Here is an 18,185-nt window from a genome sequence, read left to right on the forward strand (position 1 = left end):
AAAAAACCAAAAGAAAAACGACACAAAGCTGCTAATCATGCCCACAAAGGTGACAATCAGCACGAGCGCGAGACTACACATCTTGGCCGGATAAAAACATCATCTCTTTATCAGTTAGTGTGACAGAAGGATCACTAATGCAGCTATCTGATTCCAAGCGGATGTGAAAAGCCTCCAAAATTTCCCGCGTTAGGCTGTCATTATGTTTTCCTAGGATGACGGTGTTAGACAACAGAGGGGTGCAAGTACCTTCTCTCCAGTGGCGGGCAAGGTTACAAGAAGACCCATTATCTCGGGACCCGCCGCTGGCGGGCAAGGTTACAAGAAGACCCATTATCTCGGGACCCGCCACTGGAGAGAAGGTACTTGCACCCCTCTGTTGTCTAACACCGTCATCCTAGGAAAACATAATGACAGCCTAACGCGGGAAATTTTGGAGGCTTTTCACATCCGCTTGGAATCAGATAGCTGCATTAGTGATCCTTCTGTCACACTAACTGATAAAGAGATGATGTTTTTATCCGGCCAAGATGTGTAGTCTCGCGCTCGTGCTGATTGTCACCTTTGTGGGCATGATTAGCAGCTTTGTGTCGTTTTTCTTTTGGTTTTTTCCCTCTTGTTTGTGTTTGGCGTTCTTAGTATTTAAGATGCTTGGACGTGAATTAAAAATCTAGTTGCGAGTCAGCGCTTGTGGTGTCCTTTCTTCGTTGTGTCCCGTTGTTTTATTGCACTGTTCAAATATGAATCAATACCAACTCGCCCAGTTCGCAGCTTTAATGAAATTCCTCGCATGTTGGTTAAAAGCTGCAAATTCTTGACCCATCACCCTTTTTGGACTCTGAGCCTGGTTTTGAAAAGAAAAATTTCATTAATGAAGTCACAGTTTAGAAACCTTCAGGGAACATGTATTTTTGTGTGCCGATTCTAAATATCTCGTTTAATTTCATGTAAAACAATTCCTTGAGCACTTATGTAATATTTATGCATGTATCTTGTGAAGAGCTCTGAAAAAAAAAATTTGCTGCGGGAAACTTGCTGATATGTATGCCATTGGCTTCTCTTGATACTAAGGAATGCAATAAGGGTAAAATTGTCTTCCTGCCTATCATAGAACTGAAGTTATAGGGTTTTAAAGTTGTTGCTTCAGAAGTGCGAAGAAAAGTGTGTATGCTCGTTTCTGAAGTGGCAGCTTCAATACCCTATAACTCAAGTTCTATAATAGCCAGGATGATAATTTTACCCTTATTGCATTCCTTAGTATAAAGACAACCTAATGGCATACATTTCAGCTTATTACAGCAAATTTTCTTCCAAGCACTTTCTCAAAATAATTGCATAAATATTATATAAGTGCCCAAGAAATTGTTTTACATGAAATTAAATTACATGTTTAGAATCAGCGCCCAAAAATACATGTTCCTTGAAGATTTCATAATTATTACTACATTAATAAAATTTTGTTTTCAAGACCAGGCTCCCCCCCCCCCCCTTAAGCTGCCTCCAGAGACACTGCCCATTGAGCTGGAAGTTTCTTTAAGAGCTGAGGCTGATAATCTCGGTTGTGAATGTGAAATGTGCAGGTTTGGATGGTTAGCACACAAAGCAGGTGTGTTGCTTGCTTGGGGATTGTCTCATTGTCTCCCAGTCGCAGATGTTTGCATGCTGCAACTGAGGTGCATGCAAAGTGGAATGGCAGCGCAGACTGTGTCAACCTGGGAACTAGCAGTGTGACAGATGGTATGGGACAGGTTGGCGCTTCTCCTGCTGTCCCCGGAGCTCAGCGCAGTTTGATTAATGTGCACGTGGTTGCAGTTGGGATAGTTCCTTGCTCAGGGAGGAACGCTCGCATCAGTTGTGACAGTTCACTTGTTTAGTTTCAGCTACTTTTGAAGCCATTTAAAAGAAGAAGAAAAAAAACACTGCAGCCTTCCAACGTCAAGGTGTACTTGTAGGTGCAGCAGGAACCTCAATTGCTTGCTTACAAAATAATCTACTTCATAATGCAAGTGACGAGAAAAGAATTGCCTAAGTTGCATGAATTTACGGTTGCAACGTAGCAGGATGTGGACTGCACTGTGGTGAAACCAGTGCTTGAAAACGGATCTTACCATTCCATTGCAACACCTAGCCCATGCTTGTGATCTGCCTTGCTCAGATAAAGCGCAAAAGATTTGGTCGGGATCTACTCTGAACCTGGCACTGGAATACAGCATTAGTGCCAAAATAGGTGTTCTTGAAGATTGGTGCACTGCCCTTTGTCATGTCAGTGTTGTGAATAGTGAGGCATTCACTATGCAAGTTAAGGTTTACTTTTAAAAAAATGCAAGTCGGCTTATGGAGCGTGCTGATGTACAGATGTGAGCACTGAGCCCGTGTATTATCCGCTCGTGGCTTTTTTCGTTTCTCTTCTCCTTGCTTGCCCGTGTGTTCTTTGTTCACCGCAGCATGTGCCCTGCTTGCACTTTCTCTCTGCCGGTTGCGCTACAGGTAGGTGGCTGTGTGCAGTGCTGGCTATGGGGGGGGGCATTCACTCACTCTGTTGCTGTGCCCATCATTTGACCCCAGCCCCCCTGTTTCATGCTGTCTTCCACCTCCTTTCTAGTCACCCTTTAAAATATAGCTGGCAAACACATATGTAATGGCCTGTGCATTGTTTCAGGTAACGAGCTGTGCCGAAGCCGCATTTCTTTGATGCCTGCCAGCTAGCAGTGCTGGGGGCTTTCAGAAACGGTGGCAGCGCGCACGCCACGAATGATGTGCTGGCCGTTTGTCGGTGCGTGGCTGGGTGTGAGGGGCGGCATGTGGTGGTGGCGGGTGGCAGCCGTCGTCGCAACCGGGTGGCCGGGTGGTCTCTTTGCAGATTGTGGATGTGCCCCAGCAGGGAGCAGGGGACTCCTTGGCCGCTAGGGAGTCCCCCTGGTGCCAAGTGGTACGCTCATCTTCTGGACGGCCTTTTCCTCTCTCTCTCTCTCTCTCTTTCTCTGTGCACCTCCTCTGTCACCCTTCCTCTTCTCTCGTATGTGCTGTGTACAAGCTGCTCTTGCATGTGTGCTGTTACGCGAGGGTGCCTGTTCATTCTTATGTGCCTAAAACCTAAAAGCAGTACTAGTCCAATCTGTTTAAAGAAGATGCGGAAGATTTAAAACGGCGAATTGGGGAGCAGTTGCTCATTAGCACTGATTACAGCGCCAGCCGTTCTGGTAAGCTTAGCTGGTGGAGCGACTGCAGGTGATGGTCCAGGGTTTGATCCCTGGACTGTAACTCTGTCTTCACCTGCCAAGCTTCTGAGAAAGCTGTATAGCTTTCCTTTGTAGCCGTGTGGCTGCGCTTGGGTGGATGCTAACGAGTGATTACTCCCCAACTAAGTGCAATTTGTTGCACAGTCCCCTTTGTCGGAAAAGAGAACGTAGCCTGTTCCCATATACGGGTGTGCCAGCTAACATAGTTACTTTTGAGATGCTTGTCTGACAAGAAAAACTGGCTTGTGTCTAATCTAACAGTGCCTGGTTTCACCCACTCGTAGTGGCAGAGCATGTGGATGCCCTAATGGTTGTATGGTGCGCAGCAATCTTAAGAGAGGAGAAATAGGTTCAGAATTTTTGTCACACGGGCAAATGGAGTGTCACTTTTACCCACTCCACTTCACCGCTTTAACAGAAGAAAGAGAGTTGTTAGAATTTGATACGGGTGACGGTTGATAGAGCAGCTAGCTTTCAAGCTACCTGATTGGAATGGGGAACCTACAGACAATGTTAACTTGTTACAATTACACGACTCTCAAAGTGACACGTCAGATTGGTGAGGGCGCCAGGCGCACAAATCAGTTTGCACCTCGTCAGCTATGGTGGTGTTTGGTGACTAGCTGGGTGCAAGGTATGCAGTGTGCAGGGTGCACTGCACTGCATGCAACAGCGTACAGCAACACATGCAGAATGAATGTGACACATTACCAAGAAGTTCAAAGAACAATTCTGTCCAATTTCTGTAGTTAGTTTTTAAAAGTCCAATCTTTGACTCTACGGCTACCTTGAGGTTTGTCCAGCAGGAAAAGAGGATTATTTCGGAAGCATTCAAAGGTTATTTTCAGTCCGTGTTTTGTCACGGTGACGGCGTTAACCCTTATTCTTTTTGTGTCAGTGACTCCTCGCCAGGGCTTCCTGCCCTTATTTATTGCTGAAGTTCATAAGGTATTGCTAACAATTAACACGGCTAAAAGTTCTGGTTCAGACAGAGTGCCAAGCATATTCTTAAAGCGGTACTCTGAATGGAGTGCCCATTACCTGACAGTAATATTCAGTAAAGCTTTCAACACATCGACCATTCTGGAGGTTTGCAAACACGCTAACGTCGTTCCAGTCTTCAGAGCTGATAACGAACAGCTGATCGCTATCTACATACCTTTTTCAATGCTGTTCACTTGCTGCAAACTTCTCGAGCACATCATTCATAAGAATACATCAGTCGATATTTATTGGTAAACACCTTTCTATCACAGCAGCAGCATGATTTTCGAGGAAGAGGTTCCATGATAACCAAGCTATTAGAATTCCCGCATGACATAGCTATAACACTAAATAATCATGGTTAGCTAGATGCAGTCTTCATCAACTGCTCGAAATCATTCAGCACGGTAATCTGGCAAAAAACTGCTCCTAAAACTTGCTGCAATATTTCCTGGTAATCAAGTAATTGACTGCATATCGGATTACTCGCAGTTAAGCTTTTAATCTGTTGCTTTAAATCATAAAAACTCTTCAGAAGTTCAGGTTCTGTCAGGGGTGCCACAGGGCTCAGTAGTATGAGGGCCACTCTTATTGATCATAAATGTTATGACATGATTCAAGTAACCAGAGACACACCAGTGAAAGTATGCCTCTGCATAGATGACTGCATTCTCTACTCTTAACATTAGTTTTGCTGGCACAGCTTTTTCGTTAAAACAAAGGTGTAAGTGCAGTTGGCTGGTCAAGGTGACGTATACTTTTGGATTGTATTTTTGCTACCTTCACTCGTAACGGTAGAGTCATACTCAACTTCTTCACGTGGAGTTGCATGCTTTCAAGCAGTGTTAGTGTTACCCAAGAGGGCACTGATTGAGTGCATCACTCGGGGAGCCACAGCAGTGCAGGGCGTGCGATGGTTGTTTAGAGCCAATTTCATGTGGACGCTGGGGCACTTTTTAAGTTTTTTCTGTTTCTCGTAAAAAAAAATGAAGGTCCCAGAGGCGTGTGACCCTGAAAGCAAGGAGTACCAGGAGAGGGAATGGCGGTTTCTGCGGAACTCACGGATACGGGCAGCTGCGCAGGCGGAACGCCGGAAAACCGGTGAGATGTCTTGTTTCTCATACCCACTGCAGCTGCCCTGACTGGCACTGTGTGGCCAAAAAGTTTCTGCTTTGCTGCAGGCTGAGTTCAGGCAAGACACTATGCCCTTCTACGATGTTGAAACCTGTAAAGTCTTGCGAAAGGCTCTTTTCGGATGGTGTGGGCTTGCTACTTCGAACGGTGTGGAGCAGGATTTTGTTGGCCGTGACTATTCGTGTAAAATTAGGATACGCACCTGAAGAGAAGTAGAAAAATGTGGCGTGCCTTTTCTTTTTTTAGGTTTCTTCACTCCAGTGTTTTATGCAAATGGCTTCTCATTCATGGTTGGTGCACGATAAAGTTTAGCACAAAGGGAACATGCAACATGGATAATGCTACTGCAGACCATCTTGCCTTCCGGCCACCTTCGACCCTTCGCAAAATTCTGCGCCTGTTGCCACTGTTCAAAATTTTCACATGCCTGCTCTTTCAGGAGAGCTGCGGAAAAAATTTTGAGATAAGGCTGACACGGCGATAAGCACGATGCCCCTTTGTGCTGGCTCTGCACTCAGTGCATATGTTAAAGGGACACTGAGGGAGGCACCTTACAATTTTTACTCGCAATATAAATAGATTCTGCGGCTCTTTCTGGGTGTGTTAATTGTATTTTATTTCCCCCCCTCACTAGACTCGAAACTAGCAAAGTTGAGACCAAAAAAGGACTCCGTGATTAGTGCTGGACATGCATGGTGCTAGCCTCAGGGATCTATGCACAAATTGCTGCCTTGGCTTCGTAGTAGTTCGCTAGTGAAAATGGCCAGTGGTGACAATGCGTGTATTTCCTGGGGCCTATAAAGCTGCATTTTCAGTGAGAGTCACCTCTTTGTCACTAGGCAGCCTGGTGATACGGGCCGCCACTGTCAGCGGTCAGAAGCAATCTCTAAAGCAGCTGTCGTCTGTGTGGCCTCCCAAATCTTGCCGACCACCCTCCCACCACCACCGTCCACCCACTCTTACCCTCTAGAAGATCATGCATCAGCAAAACGGAAAGTGACAGTGAAATCAAATTCCAAAATGCAATGGGAGAGCACTCAGTGTAAAAGCGCAGTGTAAAATCTACTGCTGACTCAGATTTGTTGCATTACATTGCATGATCACCTTCCAGTTTTTTACTTTCTTTGGTTCTGGAAATTAGGGGGTCTAAAAATGTGGTACTTTATAGTGTGCTGCTGCTCACATGTTTTTAACGGGAGACGTGGGTCTTGAAATGGAAATTTTTATTATAAAAGATATCGTAATGAAATTAGATTTGTATATGTGTTTCGTCTTCCTGTTTTCAAAAATATAATTAGTTTCAGTGTATCTCAATTAGTTCCCATGTTATGAAAAAATAACTCGCGCCTAGTTAGGTAATTTCTTACAGGTAACTAAGACACTTTCCTTCAATGTTTTTTGGCTTCGACGGAATGAAGCTGTAGCCCAAGGCCTACCATACAGAGCTATGCTATTCATATTGTTATTTATATTTATCGTTATATAAAAATGTTCAGTTATTTTCTAAGCACTGTACATAATTATGAAATATAGTTAGGTGACATTATGGTTCACAAAATTTGTAATTTTCACTAAGACAAAAAAATAGCATAACTCTACAGTTTAGTTCTTTCTGAATTCAACGTTATAAGATCAATTGAAATTGAACCATAAAAACATAATAAAACCTTCACTGAGGCTAGTCATGTTGGCAAAAAACACGAAGCTGAGAAAATCGCATTTGAAGTGTGTGTGCCAGCCATTCGGAGGTCGTTGTAGAGGTCTGAAAAAACAGCGGAATGCGGGCGTTCCAAAAATATTTTACAGCAGTGAGTGAGATACCAGGATGTGGAGGATGGGGCCCAGTTTTCAAACAGAACCCAAATGACGGCCATCGGGGACGCGGTCGTGGGAAGCGAGAGGCACGAATGCCGCATTTCGCTCCAAAATAACTGTTCCCGCTCTTCGTAGGCGTGAAATACAGCCGAGTCCACTTATAACAATATTCAAGTGCCACGAAAATTCCATTGCTATAACCGATAATTGTTATAAACGGGTTGCACGAAAAAAAAGCATAACAGCTGCAAAGAGGGGTCACGTACGGCAAGTGACATGCGAGCTTCGCCGAGGCATCGTTTTGGTGGCCCCGAAACAGGCCTTGTAAAAAATACGAGAAGGTTGCCGCGGCCGCCTCTCAGCTTGAGAAATCCCAAAGAAACACTGGGGTGAAATCGCCACAAGCATCTCGTCACGTACTTCTCACTGGCTTGCATGAGAAAACCCCATGTCCGTCAGCCTTGCTTGCCTCACGCAAAGCTTTCCGACATCTTTCTCCATGGCATCCAGGTACTCCACGTAGTGCAGCGGAAGGTCCCTCGCACAAACGAAGCCTCGGAGGAACTGAATCAACTGCAGGGCCTCCTGTGAGGACAACGTTGAGGCAGCCTGCCCTACCGCGTCATCGCTGCCGTCATCGCCGTCATTGTCATCGTCACTGTCCGATTCAAGCACGTTCGCGATGATCGCCTCATCGATGAGAAGTTCTGATGTTACTAGTGTGTCGTCCGCTTGCAGAAACTCTTCGAGTCGTGAAGCATCCTCATCGACTGCGGACCAAAGTTCTGGCATCACTTCGTCGGTGGGAACTTCGCAGGCTTCGTCTAAGTCACTCCTGCCTCGGACAAAGCACGCTTTCCTAAAGCAGTTCCGCTCCGTAGAAACGCCAGCTTCGGACCACGCACCAAATACAAACTGCACGGCCATCAGCAGATTGATTTTCAAGTCTGGTTGCTGCCTGCTTCTTGTCCGCGCGGCCATGTCCATCAACAAGACTAACTTGCTCAGGACGCGGCGATGATACATCACCTTAAAATTGGCGGTCACGCCGACGTCCATACGCTGCAAGCCTGTCATCGTGTTCAGAGGCAGGAAAAAAACTTCCATGTTTGAGAGCTTGGGCATGAAGTGGTGGGCACTGCAATTATCCAGGACAAGCGCCACCTTCTCTTCGACCACTCGATGCGCTGATCAAACTCCAAGAGCCACTCGCGAAAAAGTTCTTGCATCATCCATGCCTTGCTATTGTTACGGTAGCGTACTTGTATCCTGCCAGCACCACTGAAGCAGCGGGGATTTTTTGATTTCCCAGTGACAAATGTGGGGCGCTTGTTGCTCCCGTCCATGTTGGCGCACAGAAACACAGGCGCAGCTTGCTGTTTTTGCCACCCTTGCACGTGTCTCCTTTCAGTGCATGCGTCTTGGAGGGCAGTATCTGGAAAAACAGCCCGGTTTCGTCACCATTGTATACGTCGCCGTCAGCGTAGTTGTCGAGGGTGCGGGGCAGCGTTTCCTGCAGCCACTTCTCCTTCACCTCCTCGTCAAGCGAAGCTCCCTCGCCGGTGATGGCTTTGTAGACAATGCTGTGCCTCTGTTTGAAGCGCTGTATCCAGCCGCCACCTGGCAGAAAGTCCACATTGTTAATCAGCAGGGCAAACAGCTTCGCCTTTGTGGCCAGAATTGGCCCGGTGATAGGCAAATTCTGGCCACGGGCACCAAGAAACCACCTAGTTGAACGCGTTTGTGCCCACTGTCAAGCGAGCATTTTTCTTTCTCAGCGGAGCGGATGACCGTCAACACCGTTGGTTGCGATAGTGCGTACTTTTTAACCAAGTCACACACTTTCTTACCGTCTTTGTAGTCCCTCACGATACTGCACTTCGTCTCCAAATCTATAGCCGTGCGCTTTCTTTTCACCGGCAACTTCGTCCGATAATTAGAGGGCGGATCAGCCATCTTCCGTTTTGGCGGCAATTCAAACGAGACGGAGAAACCACGTGGCCAGGAACGACTTCGACGCAGTCAACTAACACAAACAACCAAATCCGTTGGCAGAACTGTGCAGAATGAGGGGCGAGCGAGCAGATCAGCGCTGTCGGTGCGTTGGCGAGGTCCATTCATGTTTCAGAGAGTGGCGCGGCGTAGAGCTATGAGCGCAGCCCATTTGTGTTCGGAGGGGATGAAAGGCAGCGGGAGAGAGGCGCGCGAGGCTGGCAATGGGGAGAAGGCCAGAAAACAGGTTCTACTGTATGTGCACGCGGCGGGAAGGGTGCAGCGGCTGGAATTACTTTCTTTTTTTTCTTTTCAAGGATATCACATTCCACTACCTTTTGGCACAAGCACTCAGGAGCCAGAATTCATTGTTATAACCAATAATGCGGCGTAGGGCCATTGTAGTAAGCGGGTTATTTTGCCGTAGAAAACATACAGAAGTGGACGGTGCAGCAGCTTTTCATTGTTGTAACCGATATATTGTTAAAACCGGTATCGTTATAAGTGGGTTCGATTGTATATAATTTTTTACTAATTGGAGGTTGAATTGGGCCTTGAAACTTTTTAGGTAGGTGCTTTAGAGTGTATAGATCCCGAATATGCCATTTTTGCAAAATCGAAATTTTCGAATTTTTTTATCATTTCAAGACCCGCGTGTCCCCTCAATGCAGCAGCGTTAAGGCTCCCATTCTGCAGAAAATCTGGTGTTAGCGGCGGCATTGTGAGCGCAAATCCCCGGAGAAGCCACCTGCCTAGGTGGGCCACCTATAAACACGAATACACTGATATGGGAGTAAGGTGTCCTTTTGTAAAAGGATGTATGCTAGAGGACAACTTACTCCCTTTTTACTCCTTTCTGTTTAGAGTGTAGGTCACGTGACCTTGTGGCATCATCACAACCTGCCCACCCGCATCGTGGGCAAACTGACCTCCGTGGCAGGTGGCAGTTAAGTTAATGATTGGTCATGAGAGGTTGCTCGAGAAGAACAATGTTGGTCTCACAAGCCCCACTGGCAGCAGCACTTGTTATCGCAGGACAGTGTCATATTGCTTAACCGCTGCACCACTGCACCAGAAGTAGTACGAGGACTCCCAGGGATCTCTAGATATAACGTCGAGAACGGCCAATTCTACGTATATCGGCATTTACCCATTAACGCTATTGCATCATACCCTTAAGGTGGAGCTTAAGTGTTCCCTCCAATCGTTTTGGATCTGCTTAGTGACATGGTGTGATGTACCGGCATGTCTTTCGCCCCTTTGCTACCAATGTCAGTGGAGTGCTTAGCACGGCTGTGAATGCTGCTTACTTGCCAGTAGGAATTTTCTGAATGCACTTGTTGGTGTCCCGCTGTGCGTGCCTACAGGATGGCAGCCCATTTCTGTATTTACCTGAAGCTCATCTCGTCAGCCGCTTCTCACCAGCTGCGAAGCTGGCTGCAGCTTGGCTGTCAGGGCAGCCTTTCTGCTGAGCACCACCTGGGCTCGATGGCCAGGAGAACCACAGTGTCGGTTTACTCGGACAGGTATCATTTGATGCTCTAAGTGGCTATCCTTACTGCCCACAAGATGCAACCGCTCCTTCAGTGCCGGAATCAAGAAGAATGCAGCTTCATCTCTCGCATCTGCCTGGAAGTTGAAGCAGCTGACCAGTGGAGTATTCGGTGTCAATTTTTTGTCCTCTGTGTTGTGTGATTGGGCCTTGGGGAGAAAAACCAAGGCCTGTGTCTAAAAGCAAATGGGGTGGGGCCACCAGAGGGGTTGCAAGCCCCAGCTAGTGGGGGGGCACAATGATGGTGGCAACACTGGTGGGGCTGTTATTTCTATGGTGCAGCGGGAGTGCGCCTGGATGAGCAGGTGTTCTACAGCCGGTGCCCCAGTGTTCCCACCTGCCTGGCCTTCCACCCATACGAGGCCGAGCTCTGTGTCGCCAACAGGGACTCCTACAGGTGGGGCCTCCCCGTGTTTTGATACTCCTCTGTGGGGCCTTGCCTCTGATGTGCACCGTGTATGCGAGTGCTGACGCATGATTGACGCTCTACTTGTGCGCTCAGCTGTTTGGGGTGGAAGCCCTGGGCTGCATGTTTTGCATTGTCTGCAGCAAGTGCATTCGCACCATCCGATCGAGAGAACCTTATCTCACCTGGGTGTGCAGCAGATTTGGGAATGTTTTATTTTTTTTCAGAGGCAGAGTATGGCTAAGGTGCTCGTTTATCTGTCTGTTTGCCTTTGGTGCCCCTGTGTTTTGCCACCTTAGCAGCCACTCGTGGTAGAAGAGCAGTTGTGCACACGTTCACTAAGCACGAGGGCCACTTGGTCAAGTTTCATGGAAAAAAAAAAAACTTTTCCCCAAACAGATGCGTTTTGGGAAAGAGATGTTATTCAGTGCTATTAGACTTTAGGAGGAGACACAGGTCTTGAAATGAACTTTTTATTATTAAACATATCGTAATGAATTAAATGTGTATACGTGCTTCTTCCTGTTTTCAAAAGTATCATTAGTTTCAGCATATCTCTATTAGTTCCCATATTATAGGAAAATAACTATGACGTGGGACACTTTCTCTCTATATTTTTTGGTTTCCATTGAAATGAGGCTGTTGCCAAAGGCCTGTCATCTGGAGCTATGCTAATTATATTGTTGTTGAAGTACATCATCATATAAAAATGTAAAATTTTGTCCATCACCATAATTGTAAAGTGCAGTTAGGTCATATAATGGTTCACAGAATTTGACTTGTTTGACTCAGCCAAACAAAAACAGCATAGCTCCACAAATTAGTTCTTTCTGAATTCAATGGTATAAGAATAATTTAAATTTCACCATAAAAACATAATAAAAACTTCCGTTAAGCTAGCCATGTTGGCAAAAAACACAAAGCTGAGAAAATCGCAGTTAAAGTGCGCATACCAGCCATTCGGAGGTCGCTGTATAGGCCTCAAACAACAGAAGAATGCATACATCCCAAAAATTTTTCACAGTAAGCAATACCAGGAAGTGTTCCTGGAAAGGGGCCTAGCTTTCAAACATAACCAAGAGGGCAGCCATTGGGAACGTGGCCATGGGAAGCGACGGGCATGAAGTCTCTCCACATTTTGCTCTGAAATCACCATTTCTGGTCTTTGTAAGCACAAAATATCTAGCTATTTTAGTAGTTGGACGTAGAATTTAGACCTTGAAGCTTTTTAGGCAGGAACTTTAGAGTGTATTGATCCCGAATATGCCATTTTTGCAAAATCGAAATTTTCGCAATCTCCGCTTAAGCGAAAGCAGTTCAAATAAAACTGGGTACTTCGTACAGCGGATGATGAAATAAGTGTAGTAAAGGATGGAAAAAGCTCCCATTGATTAATACCACAGACAAAAAGATAAAAACAAAAAGACAGAAATATTACCTATATTTTCTTCGGTTTCGGGGATTGTTGGCATTCTTAATACCTAAAAAATTTTGGTAGGTAACGTCTTAGATGGTCACCTCACATCAGCAGGTGGCGGAAATATGCATGCACCAGGGTAAATTTTTAACTTGTGGGGCTTTAACTGGGGAGATAAATACGTTCTCCCCGCTTATCTCGGCTGACACAGTTAAAAACTTCCAGACCCCACCCCGTGATCGCGTACGCCGACCGCTGCGGTTCTTGCTCTAGGGAACAAAGGAACGATACATTGGCCGACACAAACAGGCATTTATTGCTACAGCAACAATAACGCCAGCTAGCAACAAGGTACACTAATGAATCGAGGTCGTCCGACTCACCAGCGAAGTTACGAGCGCATGTTCGCCCACGCTAGGGCAAGGGATACTCCGAGGCCGGATGGGACGAGATACGGGAGCGAGTCTCCCCGCCACTTCCTCGCCCCGCTGGCGAAGAGCGGAGCCACGAGTGACATGTCCGCTCGCGCCGACGATCCCAGCCGAAGAGAGTGATGCTGTCAGCTACGTCCCGCGCGCGTGCGCGAGCAGCCTCTGTGGTGCCCTCCCTTGCTAGTTATGGTAACTAACCAGGGAATGCGCCCCTCTCTTGAGGCGGTGCTGTTGTGCAGGGTGCATCGCGGGAAAGCCTGTAAAGGTGACTGCGGAACAGGTCCCCACAAACTATGCTAAAAAGGTCCTTTTTGCTCTGGAGCTCTACTGCTGTTGCATTTTAACACGATACCGTTAAGGCTCCTGTTTTGCTGAAAATTCGGCATTGTCAGCAGCAGCAGCAGCAGTAGCAGCGTTGAGTGAAAAACCAGACTGGTTGTGAGAGGTTGCTCAGGAAGAGCAGCCTGGGTTTCACAAGTCCCACCGATGGCAGCATCTACCATTGCAGGGCAGTGGTGTATCACGATACCGCTGTGCCAGGAGTGGTACGAGGACTTCAGAGTGATTTGTGAATGTAGAGTTGGGAATGAACGATTTCGCTTATATGGGCATTAACCCATTAATGCTATTTATTTGCGTCATACCATTAAGGTAGAGCTTAAGTGTCTCCTCCAGTTTTTGCAACTGATTCTTCTCCAGTAGAGTGCGCTTTGTTTGCTTGAATTTTGCCTGTCCTTTGTTTTCCGGCTTGTGTTGCCATTAGAATAAGAGTTTCCATATGTTTTGGAGTATTGCAGATTTGAACTAGCTTCGAACTGAAATGGATGGGTGCTTTGAACTGACACTCCTGTAATGCATTTATTTTAACTTGTGGCGACATGCCCATCGCATTCATTCTCTGAGCTTTTCAAGGTGCAAGAGAGGTAATTTAGACCAGACTAGTGCTTGTAGAAATTCTAGCACACAAGACAGTTTCAGTGCACTGATAGCCGCCATGGCGTTTTGTAGATGCTTCAAAGGGCCAGTGAGAGACAGCGTGCAACTGGCAGAAATCAGTTGTTGTTGTTAGCCTAACAAAAGATGGCACATACCCACACTGGGGGATCGGCCAAGAATAATAATAGAGGGATTAAATATTAATGATTTAGTCAAAATGTAATAATTGATAGAAAAGAAAAGGTTGGAACACTTAGCAAGGCAGTCGGTGAGATTCTATCAGGAAATTTAGAACAGCGGTACAAACAGATCTGTGGCTGAACCCAAATGTGGTGGCGCCAAATGATAGCAAGAGCGGGCTGCTCAAACTAAGGCCAAGATGCTGCAAGGGCTCCTCCAGCAACCTTTTTCTCAGAGAGTTGAATCGGCAACAATACAGCCAAAAATGTTCAATAGATTCAGGCTCACGGCAAAATGCACAAAGGGGAGAGAGCACCAAACCCGACTTGTGTAAATAGAAATTTAGAGGGGGGATGCGGCAGCACAGCCTCGTCAGTGATACTTCAAGCTGCCGAGAGCAACAAATTTTCCTGCTCCAATAGTATTTAAGGTGCTCATAATCCGCCGATGTTAAAAGTGATGTGTCTTGCGTGCTTAAAAACGCACGTCGCCGAAATCTAGATGCTGTAATATAGGCTGTAGCCGGGATGATTGGCAACACGGGGCCGCTGAGGGAAGCCTTTGCGAGATTATCAGCAATCTCATTTACTGTCACACTGCTGTGACTGGGAACCCATACTAAATGAACAAGGCTCAAATGCGGAGGAAGTAGGGATAAGAAAGTTGATAAAATGGGACCGTCAACATGTGCAGCGAGGGACGAACACAAAGATAAAGAATCAGTAATTACTGCAACTGCTGTAATAGAGGGGTCTAGCTTGCGTAGAGCAAGTACAACTGCTAGAAACTCTGCTTGAAAAATAGGGGTGAAATCTGGAAGGCGCAGAGAAAAGGACCAGTCTAAATGCGAGCAAAATATTCCCACACCTGCTTTTTCATTGCATTGCGATGCATCAGTGGCTATTGCTATATCTGTAGGTAGGGTCCTCAGATGATCTTCTAGAAGACCATTTAGAATACTCGGTGGCAAAAGTTTTGCATTTTTTGGGAATATGTCGTCGAAAACAATGTGGATAGCGGGCCCATTGCGAAGCGCAGGAAGGATATCATAAATGTTTACATCTAAAGGCTGAAGTAATCTTTGCACAAACACTACCTGAGGGGAATTGAAACGAGACCAGGCGACACCAAAAAAGGAGGTCGGCTGAGAACAGAAAATGCTTTGGGAACTGTGGAAATGGGATTCATAGATCCTGAGGTAAGTTTGCACAGTTAAAAATTGAAGTCGTGATAAGAGAGACGGAATGCGGGCTTCAAGGTACAGCACATTGATAGCCACAAATTTTGGAAGGCCGAGACACATGCGAAGTGCTTCCCTCTTAAAAGGACGAGAGGACGAAGTTTATCAGTTATTCGCTGCATGGGCTCTGCCTCTCAGTGGTGCGATGACCATCAGGGGGACAGCCATTGATTGATCTGTAGCAGCAGCCTCAACTTTCATCCCAGCATGCGTGTTTCACTCGATGATGTGAGGATTGCTTTGCGCAGCCTTTGGGATGACCATGGAAACCTGCAGAGCTCTCAAGTGAACGAGAACCCCGCACAGACGCGAATCACAGCCCTGACGTATCTCAACGCACACGATATCCCGCTTCTGCTGCTGGGGTCGGGTATGCATCTGAAACTTTTATCTGCTTGTCATGTGTTAACTGTGAGCTTCGATTTCTGGTATCCTCAGCTCTGCGTGTCAATTATGCGTTTTATGTTTCCATCCTTGTGCTTTGCACGTGATGTAATGACTCAGTTTGGGTTTCACTAGTGAATAACCTTTAGGTGCAGCTTGTCTAATTCCAGTGTGCTGTTGTTGACAGCATGGCATGTTTTGCACTGACAGATGATGGAGCAGTCCGGGTCTGGCGAAACTACAGCGCATCCAGCCGGGAGCTGGTGACTGCCTTTCAGGCCCTCGGGGATGTGCCGATGACAGCAAGAGGTAACCGCAAGACTCCCTTTCGCCTCCGATGCTGGGGGGTCTTAAGGGCGACCCACATGGAGTGAACTTGCGCTGCGGATTTTGAGCGGTGCAGAGGAACGCTGATGCACCGCCGCCGCTCAGCACCACAAGCGGTGGAAAACGGGCAGCTGCCGCCAGACCGCTGCCGCCAGGATTTCACTATTGCTTGAAACGGCGTGATTCTGTATGCTTAGTAAAATGCTGAAAAGAACAGCTTTGCATTTACAATTAAGCTATTATTGATCTCATGACGACAAAGAGGACGAATTATTCTTTGTGACCTCTTACTGAACCAAAATAGTTAACCTGTTTGAACCTCCCGCGCTTCCTGACGTCAACGGCGCATAGTGGCTAAGCCTAGCAGCTTTGAAAATACAGAATTCTGAAAATCTGGCGTGGTTCGTCGCTAAAATTTTGTGGTGTGGGAATCTTCAGACAAAGCGAAAGCTTCGTGCGACTTTTGTTTGTCGTAAACATGAGGCACAGTGTAGCGGCAGCGATGAGGTCGTGATGAAGCAAAAGGCCGCTTCAGCAGGCGCGGCCATGTTGTAGAAGCGGGCGGCAGTCAGACGCGGTCGTGCCCTGATTGGTCTGCGCTGATAGCCCATGTTGGCTGCTTCCGGCTAGCGGCTGACCTCCGGGCGGACATATCTAGCCTGGCTTGATCAGCGGCGAATGGCCGCCTGGCTGCCGGACGCCAGCTTTCCGCAAGAAAAACGCTCCATGTTGGTGGCCCTTTAAGGTGGTTTTTACACCCACCCCAGCAGCACTTTTGTGGTGGAGCACTGTGGCCTCAGGGGAGTCGTAGTAATACTGTCTTTCCATTCCCTTCAAAGCAAAAAGTTTGAGGAGCACAGTGAACCTAAGAGGTGCTGCTTAAACCAGTGCATCCGTTCTGCTGAGGTGCCTTGACACTCTTCTCAAGGATGACCGGGTTGTCTGTATAGATTGAAAATGTCACCTTACCTGTGACAGTATGGTTCAGTAAAATTTGTTGCTGGGCTAATTGGTGACACATACTTGAATAAAAAGGTAGCGCAAAAAGGACGACCACAGAAGGGTCTTTTTGCACTACCTTTTTATTCAAGTATGTGACAATATGCCCTGCCAAAAAAGGATGGTGAGCACACTGTTGTTCACTATGACTGCTTTCTTTAGTGAAGTGGGCTGCTTTTGAGCATGGTGTGTGCGCCAATGGATTGGTAGCATTCAACCGCATCAAACTTGTCATGTTGGTCGGTCGTAATAAGATGTTTCTCGGTAGATGGAGGAAGTTGCAGTAAACACACTTGTTGTGCCATCACATGGGCATTCACCATGGTCAAGACGGTCGGGGTCTAACTAGGTGTGGATCCACTGTTGCCAAGTAGCCAATTCAGTTGCCATCAGGCCTGATCGCGCTTGAGCCCAAACATGACTGAGCCTCTCAATCCCGGTTGGCATATGCTACTTTTGTGCTTGGTAAAACAGTCGCATGCAAACTATGAATGAAACCTACAGAAAGATATTTTATAAATGCTTCAAAAATTTTAAAGCAACCTTTTATTTTATTCCGTGTGGCTTAATTTCAAAAATTGTGTTACCACACTCTGCCTCTGCAGTAGTGAGCAAGCGGACAAGTACAGACACAGCACCTATGTGCACAGGGCAGTAGTATAATGCTCTGTGTGCATTTATGATGGAGCCTGCTGCTGAGTCAGAATTTTTGATATTCTTGATCAGAGGTGTTTTATGGCAAGAGCTGTTATACTGAGCTTACTCTGGACCTTTGTGTTGCCATGGTCTGTAGAATTTGGCAGGTGCGCGGAAGGTGCACCTACTGGAGGGTGCCTCTTTGAGAGCACTCTTCGGTGGGACTGGCACCAGTCCTGTTTGCATTTTTCTTCGTTCTCGTCATTTCACTCTGCATCTCCTATCCATGCAACCAAACCAACAAGCCCGGGCCACAACTCTTGTGCAATAGTACTTCTTGGTAACTCAGACGTGCTGAAAGAAGACAAAATGGAATTTTTATGTGGGAAATGGAATGCCGGCACCAGCACTGAAAATGTGCATGCATGTCACTTCTTTTTTTTTCTTTTCTTCGTTTTACTCATGTTGCTAGCTGCCTTCTTATAAACCTAGTCTCATAAGGGGTCAACGCTA

General features: G+C 46.6%; 1 protein-coding gene across 2 annotated transcripts in view; it reads left to right on the forward strand.

The window, feature by feature from the left end:
• The window catches only part of raptor (regulatory associated protein of MTOR complex 1), a 50,246-nt gene that overhangs the window by 20,756 nt on the left and 11,305 nt on the right, over nucleotides 1-18,185 (forward strand). Inside the window, exons 17-21 of one of the 2 annotated variants that reach the window (XM_077634276.1) lie at nucleotides 2,861-2,929; nucleotides 5,216-5,324; nucleotides 10,999-11,113; nucleotides 15,575-15,696; nucleotides 15,921-16,019. In XM_077634276.1, the coding sequence (XP_077490402.1) occupies nucleotides 2,861-2,929; nucleotides 5,216-5,324; nucleotides 10,999-11,113; nucleotides 15,575-15,696; nucleotides 15,921-16,019 (514 nt within the window). The remainder of the gene's footprint in view (nucleotides 1-2,860; nucleotides 2,930-5,215; nucleotides 5,325-10,998; nucleotides 11,114-15,574; nucleotides 15,697-15,920; nucleotides 16,020-18,185) is intronic. The other variant, XM_077634277.1, reaches the window with a different exon arrangement.

Source organism: Amblyomma americanum, chromosome 8, assembly GCF_052857255.1.
Source record: "Amblyomma americanum isolate KBUSLIRL-KWMA chromosome 8, ASM5285725v1, whole genome shotgun sequence".
Taxonomy (NCBI): Eukaryota; Metazoa; Arthropoda; class Arachnida; order Ixodida; family Ixodidae; genus Amblyomma; species Amblyomma americanum.